The 20,010-nt window shown below is 37.7% G+C and overlaps 1 protein-coding gene across 1 annotated transcript in view; it reads right to left on the reverse strand.

Moving 5' to 3' along the window:
* The window catches only part of MYBPC1 (myosin binding protein C1), a gene marked incomplete at its 5' end in the record, with an annotated part of 69,893 nt that extends 51,184 nt beyond the window's left edge, over positions 1 to 18,709 (reverse strand). The window contains 7 exons of the mRNA XM_046646717.1: positions 300 to 417; positions 747 to 895; positions 5,830 to 5,940; positions 7,571 to 7,606; positions 8,133 to 8,171; positions 15,979 to 16,020; positions 18,637 to 18,709. Of these exons, the coding sequence (XP_046502673.1) occupies positions 300 to 417; positions 747 to 895; positions 5,830 to 5,940; positions 7,571 to 7,606; positions 8,133 to 8,171; positions 15,979 to 16,020; positions 18,637 to 18,709 (568 nt within the window). The remainder of the gene's footprint in view (positions 1 to 299; positions 418 to 746; positions 896 to 5,829; positions 5,941 to 7,570; positions 7,607 to 8,132; positions 8,172 to 15,978; positions 16,021 to 18,636) is intronic.
* Positions 18,710 to 20,010: the final 1,301 nt, after the last annotated feature.

Genomic DNA, 20,010 nt, shown 5'->3' on the forward strand with positions numbered 1-20,010 from the left:
GAAACAGGTAATTTAGTAGCAGCAAAAATGGCATGCATCAATCTGGGAGATTGAAGGAATATAGAGAGCATGGACAAGTGATACTTAGCAATAAAATCCCCCGAGTTCTATTTTTAAATTGTCTCATAATTTAATTCAGAAGGCTTGCTGAGAGTACCACAATTAGAAACACACACATTTTTAAAGGAAACTTTATTTTTAAAATCTCGTAGTATTAAATGACCTTCTTCTGCTCTATCCCCACATACCCGATAAAGAAAAAAAAAATCACATTTGCCTGGACAAGAAAGCTCTCTTACCATGTACTTCAAGATCAAATGAACAGCTGTCAAACTTATCCTTATAGGTGACCTCACATCTGTAGTTTCCTGCAAAGTTTTCTTTGGCTTTGATGATCTGCATCTCAAAAGTGTACACCTGTAATGAAATGTATCAAGACATATTTCAGCCCTACCTTGCCAACAGAAAAAGGCCATCACATTTCAGTTATTTTCCAAATTGCTCAGCAAAGGTTTAAAGATGTGTCTGTATCTGGGGATTCCAGTACAATGCTTTCAATATAGGAGAGATCAATGTGCTCCTCAGCCCCTGGGTACATCATAGCAACCATGCCAGAATATGGACACTGGGAATGGTAACTCCAGAGAATTTTTGGGGGCTGAAATCTCTCAAAGCTGAAACTGAAAATGACCTATTACTGACACAGAAGGAATGAGCTAGCCTGTTCCAGGAGTTCAGGGCCATACCCGACTATGCCTTTCAAAGGTTTCCTTCAGCTGGAGGTGCTTTCCAGCTTTGCTGGCCAGGTCCATCCATTTCCCTTTGAACCATTTGATAGTGGGCTTTCTAAGAAGATCTTCAGCCTTGACTTTGGCTATAAAGGTTATATTTTCACCTAGAAAAAGCACAAGTGATTCAGATTATGGTTTAAAAATTGCCGTTTGTTTTGCTCTCAACTGGAAGGAATTATACAGAACTGTACTACATACACTCTGATGTGACTGGTGCCCCTGGAATTGTGCAATGAAATGGCCCTGATATTTTTATGAGTACCCTAGAAGTTCTTAGGATACTCCATCTTATTCTGCTCTTGAGGTTTATGGAGCAGAAAAGGAGCAATGAGTTAATTAGTGGAAATAATTTTTGTTTAGTTTTATATAATATATATAAAATAAAAATGGAAAAATGGACAATCTCAAAGAAGTGGATAAATTCCTAGAAACATATAACCTACCAGGACTGAATCATGATGAAACAGAAAATCTGAACAGACAAATTACTAGTAAGGAGATTGAATCAGTAATCAAAAACCTCCCAACAAACAAAAACCCAGGACCAGATGGCTTCACTGGTGAATTCTATCAAATATTCAAAGAAGAATTAATACCAATCCTTCTGAAACTCTTCCAAAAAATAGAAGAGAAAGGAATTCTTTTAAACTCATTTTATGAGGCCAGCATTACCCTGATACCAAAATCAAACAAGGACATCACAAGAAAATAAAATTACAAGCCAATATCCCTATAAACATAGATACAAAAATCCTCAACAAAATATTAGCAAACCAAATTCAATAACATATCAAAAGGATCATACACCATGATCAAGTGGGATTTATTCCAGGGATGCAAGGATGGTTCAATATCCACAAATCAGTCAATGTGATACACCACATTAACAAAATGAAGGATAAAAATCATATGATCATCTCAACAGATGCAGAAAAAGAATTTGACAAAATTCAACATCCACTTATGATAAAAACTCTCAACAAAGTGGGTATAGAAAGAACATACCTCAACATAAAAAAGGCCATGTATGACAAACCCATGGCTAACATCATACTCAACAGTGAAAAGCTGAAAGCCTTTCCTTTAAGATCAGGAATAAGACAAGGATGCCTGCTTTCACCACTTTTATTCAACATTGTATTGTAAGTTCTAGCAAGAGCAATTAGACAAAAAAAAAAAAAAAAAAAAAGAAAGAAAAGAAAGAAAGAAAGGACATCCAAATTGGAAAGGAAAAAGTAAAACTGTCATTATTTTGCAGATGATATGATATTATATATATAAAACCCTAAACACTCCATCAAAAAACTGTTAGAACTAATAAAAGAATTCAGTAAAGTTGCAGGATACAAAATCAATACACAAAAATTTGTTGTGTTTCTTGACACTAGTAACAAGCTATCAGAAAGAGAAATAAAGAAAACAATCCCATTTACGATTGTATCAAAACGGATAAAATACCTAGGGATAAATTTGACCAAGAAGGTGAAAGACCTGTATATTGAAAACTACAAGAACTACAAGTAATGAAAGAAATTGAAGAGGACACAAATAAATGAAAAGATATTCCATGTTCATGGGTTGGAAGAATCAATATTGTTAAAATGTCTATACTACCCAAAGCAATCTATAAATTCAGTGCAATCACTATCAAAATTCCAATGGCATTTTTCAAAGAAATAGAACAAATAATCCTAAAATTTTTATGGAACCACAAAAAAACTGCAAATAGCCAAAGCAATCTTGAGAAAGAAAAGTAAAATTGGCGGCTTCACACTCCCTGATTTCAAGCTACAGTAGTCTCCCTTTAATGACTGTTTGAGTTATCTGTGGCCAACTGTGGTCTGAAAATATTAAATGGAAAATTCCAGGAATAAACAGTAAGTTTTAAATTGTGCACCGTTCTGAGTAGTGTGATGAAATCTCTCACTGTCCTGCTCAGTCCTGCCCAGGACATGAATCATCCCTTTGTTCAGTGTATCCACACTGTGTATGCTACCCACTCTTCAAACACTTACTAGCCATCTTGCTTATCAGATCAACTGTTGTGTTGTCACAGCGCTTGTGTTCAAGAACCTCTTATTTTACTTAATAATGGCTCCAAAGCCAACTTTATTGTTAGTGATTGTTATTAATCTCTTACTGTACCTAATTTATAAATTAAACTTTATTGTAGGAGTGTATGTATATGAAAAAACAGTATATATAGGGTTTGGTACTATCTGTGATTTCAGGCATCCACTGGGGGTCTTGGAATGTATCTCCCATGGATAAGGGGGGAATGCTGTATATTACAAAGCTGTAGTAAGTCAAATAGTAAGGTGTTGGCATAAAAACAGACACATAGATCAATGGAACAGAATAGAGAACCCAGAAATAAGCCCATGCATAAATGGTCAATTAATTTATGAAAAAGGAGCCAAGAATATACAATAGGGAAAGGACAGTCTCGTCAACGAATGGTATTAGGAAAACCGACAGCCACATGCAAAAGAATGAAACTTGACCACTATCTTATACCATACACAAAGATTAAAATGGATTAAAAATTGAACATAAGACCCAAAACCATAAAACTGTTAGGGTAAAGCATAGCTGGTACTCCTTGACATAGCTCTTGGCAATGATTTTAAATCTGACACCAAATGCAAAAGCAACAAAAGCAAAAATAAGTAAGTGGGACTACATCATACTAAAAAGCTTCTGCACAGCAAAGGAAACCATCAACAAAAGGAAAAGGTAACCTACTGAGTGGGAGAAAATATTTGTAAATCATACATCTGATAAGGGGCTAATATCCAAAATATATAAATAACTCATACAACTCAATAGCAAAAAAGCAAACAATCCCATCAAAAAATGGGCAGAAGATCTGAATAGACATTTTTCCAAAGAAGACATACAGAAGGCCAACAGGTATATGAAAAGATGCTCAACATCATTAATCATCAGGGAAATGCAAATCAAAACCACAGTGAGATATCACTTCACACCTGTTAGAATGGCTATTATCAAAAAGACAAGAAATAACAAGTGTTGGTGAGGATGCAGACATAAGGAAATATTTATGCACTGTTGGTGGGAATGTAAATTGGTGCAGGCATTATGGAAAACAGTATGGAAGTTCTTCAAAATAGAACTACAATAAGATCCAGAAATTCTACATCTAGATATTTATCTGAAGAGAATGGAAACACTAACTTGAAAAGATAAATGCATCCCCATGTTCATTGCAGCATTATCTACAATAGCCAAGGTATGGAAACAAGCTAAGTATCCATTGATGGATGAATGAATAAAGAAATTGTGTTATATACACACAATGGAATATTACTCAGCCATAAAACAAGAAAGAAATCTTGCCATTTGTGACAACACGGATGGAACTCGAGGGCATTATGCTCAATGAAATAAGTCAGACAGAGAAAGACAAATACTGTATGATCTCTCTTATATGTGGAATCTAAAAAAACAGAAGAAAACAAACTCATAGATACAGAGAACAGATTGGTGTTTGCCAGAGGCAGGGGGTGGAGGGTGAGAGAAATAGATGAAGGGGATCAAAGGAAGAAAGAAAATGAAGTTGCCTTCCTCATAAAAAGTAAATAAAATTAAAAGGGAATCACTTTACAAATTTACTGTGTTCACAAGTAGTGATGTTTAAAAGGTACCTCATTTGTAGTTTTCTGAGCACTTTCCAATGTATTAATTATTACAGCAAAAAACAGAGAGGAAAACCCCACAAATATATGGACTTTTTTCCATCCTTTTTGTTAGGCTACATGATGGGAAGTCTGGAATTACAGGAACGTGACTAAATGAAACTGATCTTTTTGAATTAAACCTGCCTGTTTGTATCAACTGATTAGACTCTAAGGACATCAAAACCCTAGACCTGCGGCCTGTCTAGCATTCTGTGTCTTCCAGAAACACGAGGGAAGCAAACTTCCATTCCTGTGCAGTGTGCTTCTACATTCTAGACCTAAAAGAAACAATTTTAGAATAGAGTCAGCTACGTGCTCATTTTCATAATATTTGGTAAGTGCCAAAGAGTAATTCTGATCACAATATATTCCCTATAAAAATTTATTTAGTTAAAATTCTTGGTCCCCCAAGTCCTTGTCTAACTCACCACCCTGTTTATTTTCTTCATGGCACTTGGCTTTTGTGATTATCTGCTTATTTGATTAATTTCTTGTTGTCTGCTCCTCCCATTAAGACTGTAAGTTCTGAGTACTCACATGTTATGCTCAGTGTTCAGCATAGTGCATAAAAGAAGAGCTGTGATCAATATTTTTTGAATAAATATCTCCAAAATCAAACCATCTATCTAACTAGCTTCCTCTGAGATACTACACATTATGATCTAGCATGTGTGCATCATCATAGCTTTTGTAATCATCTTGCAGAAAGGCGCATGCCAGAATGACAGCAAACACTGGCTCAGAACTTTAAGATATGCCAGACAGTGTTCAAAGTACTTCACAGGTAGTATTACCCCCATTTTACAGACGAGGAAATTGATTTGAACCCAACCGGGCTGCGGGGTTCAGGCACTCAACGACTAGGAGCTAAAAGTCACCGCAATGATAGCCGCCACTCTTCTTTTCAGGTTATAAAAAAGCAGGATTTAGTATATATGTCCAATGGAGCATTATTCAGCCGTAAAAAGGAAAGGAAGTACTGATTCAGGCTATAACTTGGATGAACCCCAAAAACATGCTAAGTGAAAGAAGCCAGACACAAAATGTCACATATTGTGTGATTTCACTTAAATGAAATATCTAAAATAAGGGAAACCATAGAGACAAAGCAGATTCATGGTTGCCAGGAGCTTGGAGGAGTGAGAATGGGGAGTAACTGCTTAGTGGAGTACACAGTTTCTGTTTGGGTCACGAAAAAGTTTTGGAACTAGATATAGGTAGTGGTTGCACAACACTGAGTGTAATACTAGCCATTGATTGTTCACTTTAAAATGGTTAATTTTATTTCACGTGAATTTCACCTCCATTTAAAAAAAAATGCAGGATTTAATACTCACCAACTTTCACTGCTCCTGACTGAGGCTTTTCCACTAACAGGGTGGACAGCTGAGAATTGGCATTCTGTTTATCTTGATCTTCCCCAGCAGGTGAGTCACCAAGAGACCATTCTAATGAGCAGAAAGGAGGAAAAGGATTATTTCAGGGCCGGGTCTTTCTTAGGCAGACTTACCTGGGTTTGTTGGTCTCATCCATGGGAAGCTTTACTTTGTCTAATAAACTGGATAAATGTAACATCATTCTTTCCACCTATCTCCCCCAGCTATCAGTAGAGAGTGACAGATCCCCGTTCTTACAGAGATATCTCTTCCATGGTGGGATAAAGGAACATTTTCTAATTCTTAGGAATAGCAAAACTTTTCAGGTAAGTCGTTGCTCTGTCCTTGTTGGCAGCCGTGGTTCCTTTGTTTCCCCAACCTGCCTGTCGTCTAACAGATAAATAACGGTGGGAAGTATGTTAAAGCAGTACTCTTAGTACTTCTCCAGGTGACTGACTATAAGCCCATATCTATACAATAGAATTGGATGGGTCAGTTTGCAGGTTAACTGGGAAGCGTCAGACAGCCAAGCCTGGCCTGGTACTTTTAGATTCCTGCTGTTGTATGATTAGACAATTCTATGAGGGTTGTATAGATGTGGCCATAGTTTGACAATTAAGTAACAGACCATGACCTGCAGGTACATATTTCAGGAGTACAAGGAGCGTCCTGTAAAAAAGGAAAAACCCAAAAAAAATAGAAAGTGAAATATATTCTTTGAGGCTTTCCCATGAAGAGAGACAAGCTGGAAGTGAAGTTTATTGTGCATTTTCTATTTTGCACTCCAGGTGCTTATCTGGTATTAATCAGCAGTCAACTCCAATGAGAAGGGCAGGAGAGAGAACTGGAGCTAGTCCCTCTGTCTCCGAGAGCTGAATGCAGAGAAGTTCAGTTTCCGCCACTTAATAACTGGAAAAAAAATGTATGGTTGCCAACTCTCTACCTGTTAATGTTTCTTGAAAAGAAGGAAGTGTATATTTAGTTATTTTAGTTTCATGTACCAATCATGCTTAGTATTTGTATCTATAGGAGACCACCACTTTCACAACGAAGTTATGTAATGTAGTCACATGGTTACACAATTTTTTTTAATACCCAAGTTGATGTTAAAATTTTATGTTGTGTGTGTCTGTGATCTTAATAGCAATAATGAGTATGGCGGTCATTCATATTTGCAACATGAGGGTGGGAATTGTTATTGTTTTGTTCATTTCTATACCTGTAAGTGCCTGCAAAAGTGCCTGGCCCAGAGGAGGATCACAGTTGACCCTCAACAAAACTTGTTGAATGAATGAATGACCTCACAGAATGCAACAGGATGCATTTGTAGGAGTTTTATCAACTTTATGTAAAGTTCTATAAAAATGTGTATTATTATCTAATTCAGCACATCCCAGTGATGGAGATTTTAAAAGTTTTTTAATCACTGTGTAATGCAAATGTTAAAAAGTAGTTATAATAAAACCAAGAAACCTGTGGTATATGTGGCTAGATTCCTGAATTTATGTGTGTGTGTATCATGCAAAATTAATTGTTTCTCAATACATTAGTTTTTTTGTAAGAGAAAATGTAAGGAAAGATTGCTTTAAAAGCTACAAACTGAATAAAACAGAGATTAGAGTCAATACAGCTTCAAGAAATGAGGTCAGTAGTGATTATATTAGGATGGGGCCGGGACACTTGGCTCCAGGCGTGTGCTCACCTGAATCTTTTCTTTCCAGGGCCCGACTACCCAAACCTGAAAGGAAAGCGGGATTTGGGTGATGCAAGGGGAAGGGGGTGGAAATGGAGGGTAGACTTCAACCTTCTTGGATTCCCCCGAACCCTGTCTCTTCTCATCATGGGGAGAAAAAGCTAGAAGTTGGCTTGGATGAAAAAATCAGTAGAGCTTCAACTATGAAAGCATCTATAAAAAGTATGTGTCTTCTTTAAAAAAATGTTGATAAAATTTAAAAATCCAAATAGCTAAAGAACAGAGAAAAGGAGTATATAGCTGGAAATAGAAAATAAACATTTTTGCCCCTAAAATTTACACCCAAGATTTACTAGTCATTTATTTTACAAAGAAAGCCTCTTTTAAGAACTTTTCTCATGTAAAGCGAAAATTGCCATGAAAGCCGTTTTCCCTCTTGGTGGTGGTACTGGCAAAACCTGGTGGTCCTGCTCTGCACATTTTCTCACCAAGGTGCTCTGCCTTTTCTTTTCTTTTACTGTCAATTAATAATAAATTACAAAGTGGGGAAAAGGGGTGGAATTATCCTAACCTGGAGGCAGGGCACTAGGCGGGAAGGTTTCCTCTTCATCTGAAACAAGAAATAGGAACAAAATGTCAAGGAGAAAAGGACTTCGTCTTGAGTATCCTGAGAAAAGAGAAATCTGAAACAGAAGAGGAGAAACTAAACAAAACACTTTCAACTGATGAGTAAGCCTTAGAAGACTTGGTACCTGAAAAATTAAATGTGAGTATTTCAGGCCAAAGAGAAAAATAAATAAAAAAGGTGAGAGAGGAGAGTAATCCAATGAAAGCGTAGACAAATATGGAACTCTATGCAAGTGTTTTCTGTAATTGTAGGTTAAGAAAAAAACTAATGCTGAAATTCTAACCTTGAGGAAATCAACAACAGAGTCACTTTTCAAGTTCTTGTCTTGTGACTAAGGTCAATCATAGACATAATTCATATACCACGATCATTTGGACACAGACAGAAAAGCAAATATGTACTGTTTGAGAACTCGTTACCCGCCACTCCAAAAACCTTGTGATTAATTCCCCTTCTGTATTTAGGAAACAAAAATCAACATTAACTAATATAAATCAATTTGCAGTACTTACAAAGTTCACCAATAATTATTTTAGGAACTTTATAAGCATTTTCCCAAGATTATATTGGTGTTGGTCAATGTATAATTTTTTAAATATTTACCCATGCACATTTGTGAAATTCAAAAACGCCTTGTAGTGTTTATGTGCAGAGGCACTGAATATTCCTCCTTTCTAAAATGTCTGAATTTCAAAGTGTCTTTACATTTTAGATGCTTAAACAGGCATTTGAGGTTATCTGAACCTCTGCCCCTCCCCTCCCAAAGCATGAAGACTAGTGTCAGTGTAGGTGATATTAATCTTTGTACTTAAAATACTGCAATAATTGTGGATTTCAAAATGCAAACTTATATGATTGTATAAAATAGAATACAGAAAAAACATGCACTGTTAATTAAAAAGTGCTTTAAAAAACTTCTGAGGGCCAGCTCTGGTGGCCCAGTGGTTAAATTTGGTGCACTCCACTTCAGCAGCCTGGATTCACAGGTTTGGTTCCCGGGCATGGACCTACACCACTCATCAGCCATGCTGTGGTGGTGGCCCACATACAAAAGAGAAGAAGATTGGCACAGATGTTAGCTCAGGGAGAATCTTCCTCAAGCAAAAAAATAACTCCTGAAAAGAAGAGGTAAAATAGCACATTTTTGGATAATCTATTAGAATATTTACTACAAATATTATCTACCAGCCTGAAATTTCATTCCTAAAAGTCAATCAGAGATATGTTTTATTACTTTTTAACAAAATAACTACTGTAATATAGAGAGAACTTAATGTTAAATCTTCAGAACCCAAGAGGTGATTCACTGGATAGTGTGAGATTCGGAATTCTTCAGAGGAAACTTTCTGTGGTCAAAGAAGCTTGGAAAACGCTAGGCTAAATAAAGTTAAATGCTTGTATTTTATTGTATTGTGTGTGTGCGTTTACTGAGGGATAGCTCAAAGCCTTCAGCTTTGTGTTAATATGTGTAGGCACTGGGGGTAGAGACAAGAAATGATATAGCAGTTAATATCTATCAAACAGTTCACTTTTGAATCCTTTTATCTGGGAATATCCATTCACACGCCATGAAATCACACATCTGAGGAAGTGTACGTATTCCTGAGCTGTCAGGGAATTCTGTATTTCAGAAGACTGTTAGATAGCTAAAACTTCACATAACCAAAAATAAAATACCTTGCAACTTTTCCATATTATTTGCCATTAATTTAATTCAGTGTTAGTATTTTATTCTTGCAACCTATTTGAAGACTTTTATTTACTGAAATATGTAAAGAATCTTGATTTAAAGTCCTGTAAAAATTCTTGAAAATGAAGTTTTAAAAGTCAACCAAATCTTAGAAAGGAGCTTGCTTTATTACATGCAAACTAGACGCTAGAACCATTTGCAGTCAAACGGACACTTCAAGTTGTACAAGTTTTGTGGGGATTTTTTGTTTGTTTGCTTTGTGTACAGTGCATAACGAATCCTTGAGTCAACTGTTAAGAATGTGACATGATTGAAAAAAGAGTAGTCACATCCTTTTGTAAAACTAAGATGAAAGGATAATCCATTTTTTAAGCAAAAATTTGATGGGTGAGTAGTTTCAATGTTGACTAAATGTTAAGAGTATTTGGGGGGTCAGGCACAATTACTTTAGACTTTTAAGGTACCACATATTAAAGCAGTAGTTCAAAGTATCATGAAATGATACTTGAGAAGATCCAACGGTTACTTTCAAACAGCAATTACTTCTCAGCTGGCAATATTTGATTCTTTGTACATAAATCTTCAAATTTACTGAAGTGCCAGAAAATGTAATTGACAGGGGGGAAAGCTTACCGTTTTCCTTTTTTAAAAAGTAGCTTTGGTCCTGGCATCCCTTTAAGGTTGGGAAATGTAGTTAAGATGTTGGGATCCCGACCTGAAATTCTTGAAAAGTTGCCTGGTTGAATTTGGTTGAATTGTATGAGAATGAAAGGTTTAATTGTTCTTATTTACCATGCAAGAACAGATTTCCTGCTAGAGGGGAAATTGAATATCTGAGTCTTTTGCATTGTGACTAATTCAGTAACACGTATAAGAAAGGCATGGTATTACACAAAGAATATTTTCAAACCAAACCAAACAAAATACAATATGTAAGTCATAGTTTCTTTTTTTCTATTTAGAAGTGACTACAATGACGATGAAAATGTACACATCTGGTTTTGGCTCTTTAGAATACAGGGTACCGGAAGACCACAGACCACAGAGCAGTAGAGCTGTCTCCCCTAGCTACACAGAGGGGAGATTTACCAAAGCAGAATTTTGTTTGTCTTTAAGTCATGGGAAAATAGCATCTGTAAAACCGTAAAAATGATTCTTTAAACAACTGAAGTTCCCAGAGAAGAACGCCTGGAAAGTCAGGAAAGAACTCAAGTCTCATATTACAAGCCTGGGATTTTGCGGGGGCGGGGCAGGGGTACACGTGAAATCTGGAATGCGAGGAAGGGAACTCCGGCGATGGTTGAATGTGTGCATTCTTGAAATCCTCCACACTCTCTTGGGAATAAAATAACTTCTACCTATGTTTGATTTAAATTGCCTTTTTAAATTAATTTTTTAAGTAAAACAAATTTGGGACAATTGCTGAGATTTCAGAATAAAGAATAAAAAGTATATAAAATTAAGATAGAAGTGACTGTAAATAGGCCTCAGTTAAATACCTTGCTTGATTTAGACAAATTTATGAATTCTTCCAGCAGTAACTATTGGTGTACACGACCAAAATTAACAACAGCAACAACAACCACAGATGGGAGACAATAACAGGTAACATTAATTCAGCATGTTTTGAGGCATTTGATTAATTTGTCCTATTTTCTTATTGAGAAGATATATGCCTTCACACTTTGATGCTATTGAATCAGGATTCATCTTACAATGAATACATTTACTTAATGACTTTTTTCTCCCTCAAATCTTTTAAATCAATGTTGCATTTTATGACAGCTGTATCTTAGAATTGAAAAGTATGGTGATATTAATTTTTAACCAAGTTCATTACAAAGAAATAATGTAATTAGAATACACGGGTAAAGCACAGAGGCTTTTTAGTAGATGGTTGATTGCTTTGATACCTAAAGGAAAAATTGCACAAAAATATTTTAGCATGCTAGTGAGAAGCGCCAAGATAATGTTATTGCAAATGTAAAGGGACCTAAATGAAAAAAAAAATAATAATCATTCTTTTAAGTAAAAAGAGTTATAATTTGGGGCCAGCCCCATGGCCTAGTGGTTAAGTTCTGCATGCTCTGCTTCAGTTGCCCGGGTCCAGTTCCTGGGCACAGACCTACACCACTCATCGGCAGCTAAACTGTGGTGGCAACCCACATACAAAATAGAGGAAGATCGGCATGGATGCTAGCTCAGGGCGAATCTTCCACAAGCAAAAAGAGGAAGACTGGCAACAGATGTTAGCTCATAGCAAATCTTCCTCAGGAAAAAAACAGTTATAATTTAGGAGAAATTTACTGGAACTGCTGCTGATTTACTTCCTGATCTGCCAATCATATTTACCCCAAAGGAAAGACTCTTGTCTCAAGTTATGTGAGATCCTTAATATGCACAGGGTTCACAGGGTTGAGTTATGATAGTTTATGTGGTAATGTTAATGTTAATGCCCAGAAAAAGAAAGAACTTTTTACTTCCTTTGCTGTGATTACCAAAAGCAGTTATTTTTCTAGAAGACAAACAAAAGAGGCAGTAACTATTCTAATTGGGTTTACCTAAAAATATACAGACTATAAACTAATAAGATGCAAAAATAAAAGTTAAAAAATATATCAGAACTTAGGCATTGAAATGAGTACTGATCTTCAAAGTGGTCGCTGATTCTATGCTGCTGGCATGTTTGGAAACACCTACAGGACCAGTTTTGAAACTTCCCACAGGGCCAATTAAAGCACAGAAGAGACAGTCTCATTACCCTATGTTCACACATGCAATGTTGGTTGATCAAAAAAACAGTATGATCCCATTTGAGCACCCATATTATTCTCTACACATGGCTCTCTGTGACAACTGTCTGCTTTCAAAGCTGAAATCCACTGTCCTCTGCTGATGGTCATTCTCCCCTCTAAGCTCCCTAAAGTCGGCTTCTGGAGGGCAGGACCCAGTGCCCACACCCGCGCCTAGCACATAGTGAACAGTCAGTAAATACCTGCTGAATACATGAACGTGAGAACAAAGGCAGATCTTTGGCTCCACTGAGGATATAGAAAAGAATCTATACTTTGCATTCCATTGATTTTCCACCTGTCATTTTTCTGGAAGAATTCTAAGCCACAGCAGCGTTATTTTTATGAGGACATTGCCTTCCAGTATGAACACTCTGAAGGGGATTTGCAGATCTAAATTCTGGTATTGCTGTTTGATTAAACACGTTTCTTTATTCTCCTCCCTATTGTTTGAATTCCAGGACAAAGTGGGCAGTGTTAGGGAGCAGGATAACGGGTTGGACAAGTCCAGAAGCAAACAAACAAATAATAAAACCTCTTCCTGGGAAATCAGCTGTTTCCCAAACAGAGTCTTAGTAAATGTGAAAAAGTTGGCAAATCCAACCAAAAACACTACTTATACGACTTATATCAGAACCAAACAACATTCTGTGGTTACCAAAAAATTTTTAGGACATTTCCAAGCTGTTGCATTTCAGGCAATCAGGGAAAGATATTAAGGCTGCATTACTGTGAATAATGTTCTTAATAGTGACTGTCTTGGAGTTATTAATTGAATTTACTTCAACTAACTAGATAGAGGCCTAACTAAGTGCTGAAAATGTACTAATATTCAGCTGTGACCATTTTCAATAGCTTTGAGTTGGTTTTACATCACCCATCTCTTCCGAGGGTGAGCATTCATAACGCATGGTCCTGGTACCTCATTCTGATCTCACTGACAAAGAGTATGCATGGGATGTTCATCCTCCTGCCCAGAAAACATGTTAAATGGAAGAAAAATCTATCCAGATTACCATCATCTATATGATCTGCAGCTAAGCCAGTGTGAAAAATTCAATTGTTCATTCATTAGGAGATTGCCGCATGCAGCTCTCTGTCAGACACTGAAAGAAATGAGATGAAGGGCACATAGCAGAGTTAAGACATGGTACCTGACTGTCAAAAAGCTTACAACCTGTTAGGAAAAGGAGGGAACCGTTAATAAGTGACTAAGTGGAGGAAAGAGTGATTTAACGACAGAAGCAACAGGTCCAAGAGAAGTCAGGAGGAGGAAGTGGAGATGACAGGGAGCTAGGATCCTCAAGGGGAAAGCTGACAAAGGAGTGAAACCTGAGTTGAAGGGTTAAAAAACAATTAGAGGCACTGATGGTAGGGGGAGCGTGAAGGTCAGGGAAGGACATTCTAGTCAAGGCTGGAGAAAAGGTCTGCTGCACCTGTCAATCTTTATGCGCATGCAAAGCTTCTTCTCAACCAAGGATACACACAGCAATGAGTATTGTGTCGACTTGTGGCTCAAGTATTTCTTTGAAATTTCTCTGTCTTTGACGAAAGTGAGTAATAGTTGAAGAGGACTGTATATTTAGAAATAACTTCCATCCACTTACCTTCTTTATTTAGGGATGTCAATTTCTATCCTAAATTGATTTGCTTCCTAGCCAGGTGGAGCAAATATATAAATGGCAGTTTATGTATCTGGGCCATGGCCTTGCTTAACTTCTGCAAATGTCAGAAGAAAACGCAACTAATTTCAGATGCCCTAGTCATCTGGCCTTGCTCTTTCATTGTACTGTGTTCTGCATAAAGAAAAAGAATTTTGTTGGTTGGTTGGTTGATTTTAATTTACAAAAAGGCATTTTCTCGTTTAGGCATACAAATATAATTTGATGACTTTTCAGATTAAGGGTCAGGCACAAGCTTTGTTTAAACTTTGACAGCTTGCCCTCTGGGATTACGTCATCTGCTCTGTTGGTTGAGCCTTACAGCCTTGTCCAAGCACCTTTCCAAATTTGGAAACAGATGCGTACGCCATCGGCGTTGTGGAGAATAATGTTACAATAACTTCAGCCAGGATGTCCCAACATCCTTGAACCCATCTCATGGAAGGAGTTCTAGGAGTTTGCACTGTCTGCATTCCATAAGCAAATAACCTTCAGACTGTGGCCCACGTGTCCAGGACTGGTACTCAGGTTGCTATCCACGGGAGCCACTGAAGGTCAAGGACAAAGTAAGTGTATTAACATTATGTGTTCATTTATGAGAGTGTAAGTTCAAGTTAGCTGAAGAAAGGTGGTCCAATGTACTGAAAGAAAGAAAAAAAGTATTTTACTAATGTATAGGAGACAATAATGTCATTGGAATTAGGTAATGAAATATGACATAGTAAGAACAAAAAGACACTTGACGTGCTTTTGAGTGGTGTCCAGGAAAAAGACAAAGATCTTATTGTAGTCAGGAAATAATTGGTTATTCCAAAATTTAGACTATGTTATTCATTACACAAACAAAAGATGAACTTTTAAAAATGATGATACAAACATATAAAGCAGAATTGTTAAATCTACCTCTGTGAAAACTTTCTTCTATAGAAAAGTAAGGCCCTTTGGCTTAAGGCAGGTGGTCAGTAATGACAGCAACTTCCTCCATGAGGAGACAAGGAAATTAGTATTTCATGGATCCACAGCAGGACATGATAATGATTACTCATGTTCTAAAGCTGGACTATCTCAATATAAAGTAAAAATAGAATAATATTACAGGACTAAATGAGTTTCCAATTCAATAAGGAGCAACATGATGTTTGCTTAAGGTTGTATCGTCCATCTGTATAAATCACTATATAAATCTACATGAATACTTAGTGTTACAAATGAGATGCTGGTCTTCAAAATTACTAGTGAAACCTGGAATATTTCACACAGTAACATGAAAATGTTCATTCAAAAAATCTAGGTAATCCAGATAATTTGCCAAATTTGCGTAATCCCAAAGAGACCAGACACTTCTTTTCCTTCACATGCACATTGGAACTTGAAAACGACCAATTAATTTGCTGGCATCTCAAAAAGTGCTTGTGATATTTTTATCATTGTTGTTTTTCTTTTAGAAATGTCTATAGTGAAAACTGAACACCATTCACCATTTTGCTGCTTGGGTTGTGCAGATAGGATGCAAACAAAGAACTCTAAACCACGCTGATGAAAGGTAATGCAAGGGACATCTGTGGGGCCACCACGGCAATCACTACTGACCTCTTTCTGCTTCTAATTTTGTGAATTCAGCCTCACTCTCCCTCCCTCCAACTCACCTTTTGCTGGTGCAGTTCCGGCCTCCTTCTCTTTATTTGGTTCTGTGTGGAAAGTACAAGCACATTTTTAGAAGTATCTTAAAGAAAGCATTTTATTGGATAGTGAATATGATGTAATCTACACAGAATTCAAAATATATTACGCGGTATATCTGAAAGCTATATAATGTTATAATGCAATGTTACTGCAATAAAAAAATTTAAAAAAACAGTAATAAAAACAAGAAAGCATTTTATTGTGTGATGAGCAAGGTGGGGAGGAGGGGAGAGAAAAAATTAATGACAATAGAACAGATCATAAAGAATGCTACATACCCATCTAGTATGCTATACTACATGAATTATGAATTTGGGAATTATAACATAGAGTCAAATTAAACTTTTAATAAAAGCAATTAGTAAATATGATCACTTTTGAAAAAAGTATACACAGAAACATGCAATACAGATTTTGTTAGAATACCCTTAACTATGTTGGGGCCATGTTATAGTACGCTGGTGTGGAAGCAAGTATAAAATGTAGGTCATTTCATTTTAGACCCCAACAAGGGACTGACTTTTTAGGAAGTTTGACTCATGTAATGGTTCCAATAGTTTGGACTTCTAGATAATATCATAGTAAGGAGCCAGGGTATAAAATCTATAATTGTACACTAGTTTCAAAGGAAATATTTTGGCACACATATTAACGTTCTCGATTGAATTGAGTGGCAATAAATGCATTACAAGAGCATGGACGTCAGATTTTATCAGTTGATACCATCTAGTTTGCACTTCTTGCTGTTGAGAATCATTAGTTTAGGTACAAATAGTGTCTGACTTGTAAGAAAAGAACTGTTTCGAGTGTGAATTCTCTCTTTTTTTTTTGACTGATGATTAGAGATCTGAATCTTAGTTAACTAATAAAGACAATTTTAGCAAAGTTTGGGAGGGGACTTGTTTTAGCAAAGGGAGGTTATTGTTGCACAATGAATATGCAACATGGCATAATGAGAGAGACTCTGTAGTGGCCCAGTGACAGCAACTGATCTGAAGAACTGAAGGGAAAGGTTATGTCTGTAATGACCTGTAGGTTCTCAGTGTACTCAATGTTGGCAAAAATAAATCTGTATGTGCAAGGAGAAAATATACCAAGGAAGAAGATCCTAAGAAGAATGTCACACATCTACTCTGGTTCAAAGAAAACTAAACTTGAGCTTGCCCCTGTTTGAACTCATATGGCACTGAGCCTGTTTCATTAATTTTAGCTCACAGCAATACTCTTCTATATTATTTAAGGGTTTTGAGTGTGTGAGCCTAGTATTCTTAGCTGGACAAAGGGGTTCCTGTGAACAGTTAGATTTCTCAAACTGCCCCACTGAAAAATGATGTCCAGGGTGGAAAACCTTCAAAATTCCTTTATAAACTTCCATGTAAAGATCACCAGAAACTGAGGCCTTATCCAATTCCTGCTTTCATCTAGGCTGGACTGGTCTGCAGTGACCTCCCACCACCTGGCTTCACACTATATTGTCAATTCAAGCAACCTGCATTAAATCACATACTGCCTTGGGAGATTCTTATAGTACTGCCTGGCGTTTCAATTTGGTGGTTACATTTAATTTAATTTATTTAATTGTTCTCTAGGCTGTATTTTATTTTCTACTTGGCTGTAGGCAAACCAAATCTAGGGAAACGCTCTATTTAGAGTTCGCCACCGGCTCTGTTACAGTATGTTTGCACCTAGTTATTCATGAGTATTTGGTAGATAGCTCTATCTTTCTGAAGGGTTAGGGCAGAGTTGTGCACATGGTAAATACCCTATGAATAATTCTTAAATGGATGCCAGTATCTCATCCTATTCAGGAGAAGGAGCGATGAGAGAGGGCACTTTGGTATCTTCATGGGAAAATGCACATAATTTTGGTTGTCTCCATCTTGGGAGTCATTTGCCCAGGCAGACAAATGATTCTGGAGCTCCATGTTGGGAGTTTAACGTTCCATTTGGACTTGTCATTCTTCCAATCCTGTTCTCTTCCTTAGGTCTACATGGATGTGAAAGCAGGCTTTACCTATGGTGTGTTGGTGGGGACTGCCTCTACCTGCCAAGGAGTTCACTGGAACGCTCCACTCCTTGTTTTTTTTTTTTTTTTTTGCCACCTGGTAGACAGCAGGGTACTAAGAACTGGAGAAGCTCTTCCTGATGTTAAGCCTCAGATGCCACCAAACCTTCCTGGAAACTCCCCAAGGAGTTTCTGGAGGTGCTTGATGGTGACATAGTTCACGTCCGGAAGCGGCTGCTGATCTTGAGGTGGGATCTGCTCCCCACTCTCACGAGAAAGGTGTGGGCTTTGTTGGCCCTCCCCTCTGTGTGAAAAAACCCTGCAAATCCGTCAGTTCCCTGGAGGCTCAGCCTCCACAATGCCAAAACATAGGTGTAACAGCAACTTTGGCATAACTTGAAGAGTTTTATAATATGACATGCCATCCAAATCAGTTAACGTGAGAAGGTTATTAAACAAAATATATTACTGTTATTATAAACCCATCATAACTGTAGTCATCCAACTTCTCCATGGGAGTTAAGTTAAAGCTCACAGCTTCAATGGAGGCCAAATCATGCTGAGATGGACATTCTAGATTTGCAGCCCAAACATGTGAGGCAATGTTTTTACTCACCTCCTGAGGGTGGGGCTGGTGCTGGGGCTGGTGCTGATGCTGGTGCTGATGCTGGTGCTGGCGCTGGCGCTGGGGCTGGGGCTGATGCTGGTGCTGGCGCTGGCGCTGGGGCTGGGGCTGGCGCTGGGGCTGGCGCTTCATTTTCTAGAAATGAAAAAAGTAACAGAAGTGTTAGGCTCACTTATGACTACTACTTTCCACAGCACCAGGCTGCACTCAAATCCATGAGCCATCTTGCCTATACACACAAGAGGGATGGAGCATTAAAAGCATCCCAAGACATGCTGCCTTTTAATGTGTGGTGTGAGGTGAGGATCGAAATGGTATTATATAGATTTCCAGAAGGTGGCATAGTGTAGTGATGGACAGAGGACAGGTAAAATGTGTCCTTGTCACTTAGTTATCACCTCAGGCAGCAGGCAGGGCATTGAATGGTGCTCAGTCTGTTTCCTTTATCTGGAAAAATGGACACAATGACATTTATCTTACATGAGTAGAGCTGCTGGAAAGATGAAATGAGACACAGTGAGTGGCAAACACATCCGTTAGAGTTGAAGGTGCTCATATACTGTAGAGCCTAAGCTGAAGTCGGTGCTCAGTATTTGAAACCCCACTTTACCCACAGAGCAAGGGCAGCACAGCATCTCTGACATCATTTTGCCCTCATGAGACATACCTTCTGAATAATGATGGAACCAAAGTCCTCTGGCTTTGCAGCATTTCATTTTATTACAAGGCAAACCACTGTTCATTGGGAAACAGAATCACCTCCTCTCATAGTCCTTTCTGGAAGTGCATACACCTGGAGTAGAATACCACCTACACTTATCCAAAATTTTCAAAGCTGTGGTTTGAGGTTTTATATTGGGTTTGGATATTCAGAATTATAGAGCAGTCTGGCGGTGAAGCCTGTTAAAGAATATACTATGTCCCACGTAGCTAAAGGCATACCCCATCACCAAAAGGCATAGAATTTTACCTGCTGAATCCCTATGGATGCCCAGAACTGGGAATTCATGACCTGTGTGAACCAGCTGCCCCTACTCCAGGGCCGAAAGAGGCAGTTAATAGAGGTGATCTCTTTGAAAACTATTTTCTGCTTGATGATTAAATATCAAAGAACATTTTTGTATTAAAGGCACATTGTGGGATCCCAAGACCCTTCTTTTTGTCAGTATCTAGGTTTTCCACAAGTGGCTCCTTCTAAGCAAGAGGACAATATCTCACAACAAGAAGTTTGGCCCAATGGTCATCGTTATGTGCAGGTCAAGTGCCCTCTTTGATCTAAGCAGGTAGAATGAGCATAGAAGGATTGGACTGCGCCATAGCAGAAATCAAGAAAGGAGCTCTGCAGGACTGCCAGGATGCTGCAAC

The sequence above is a fragment of the Equus quagga genome, chromosome 19, assembly GCF_021613505.1.
Source record: "Equus quagga isolate Etosha38 chromosome 19, UCLA_HA_Equagga_1.0, whole genome shotgun sequence".
NCBI classification, from domain to species: domain Eukaryota; kingdom Metazoa; phylum Chordata; class Mammalia; order Perissodactyla; family Equidae; genus Equus; species Equus quagga.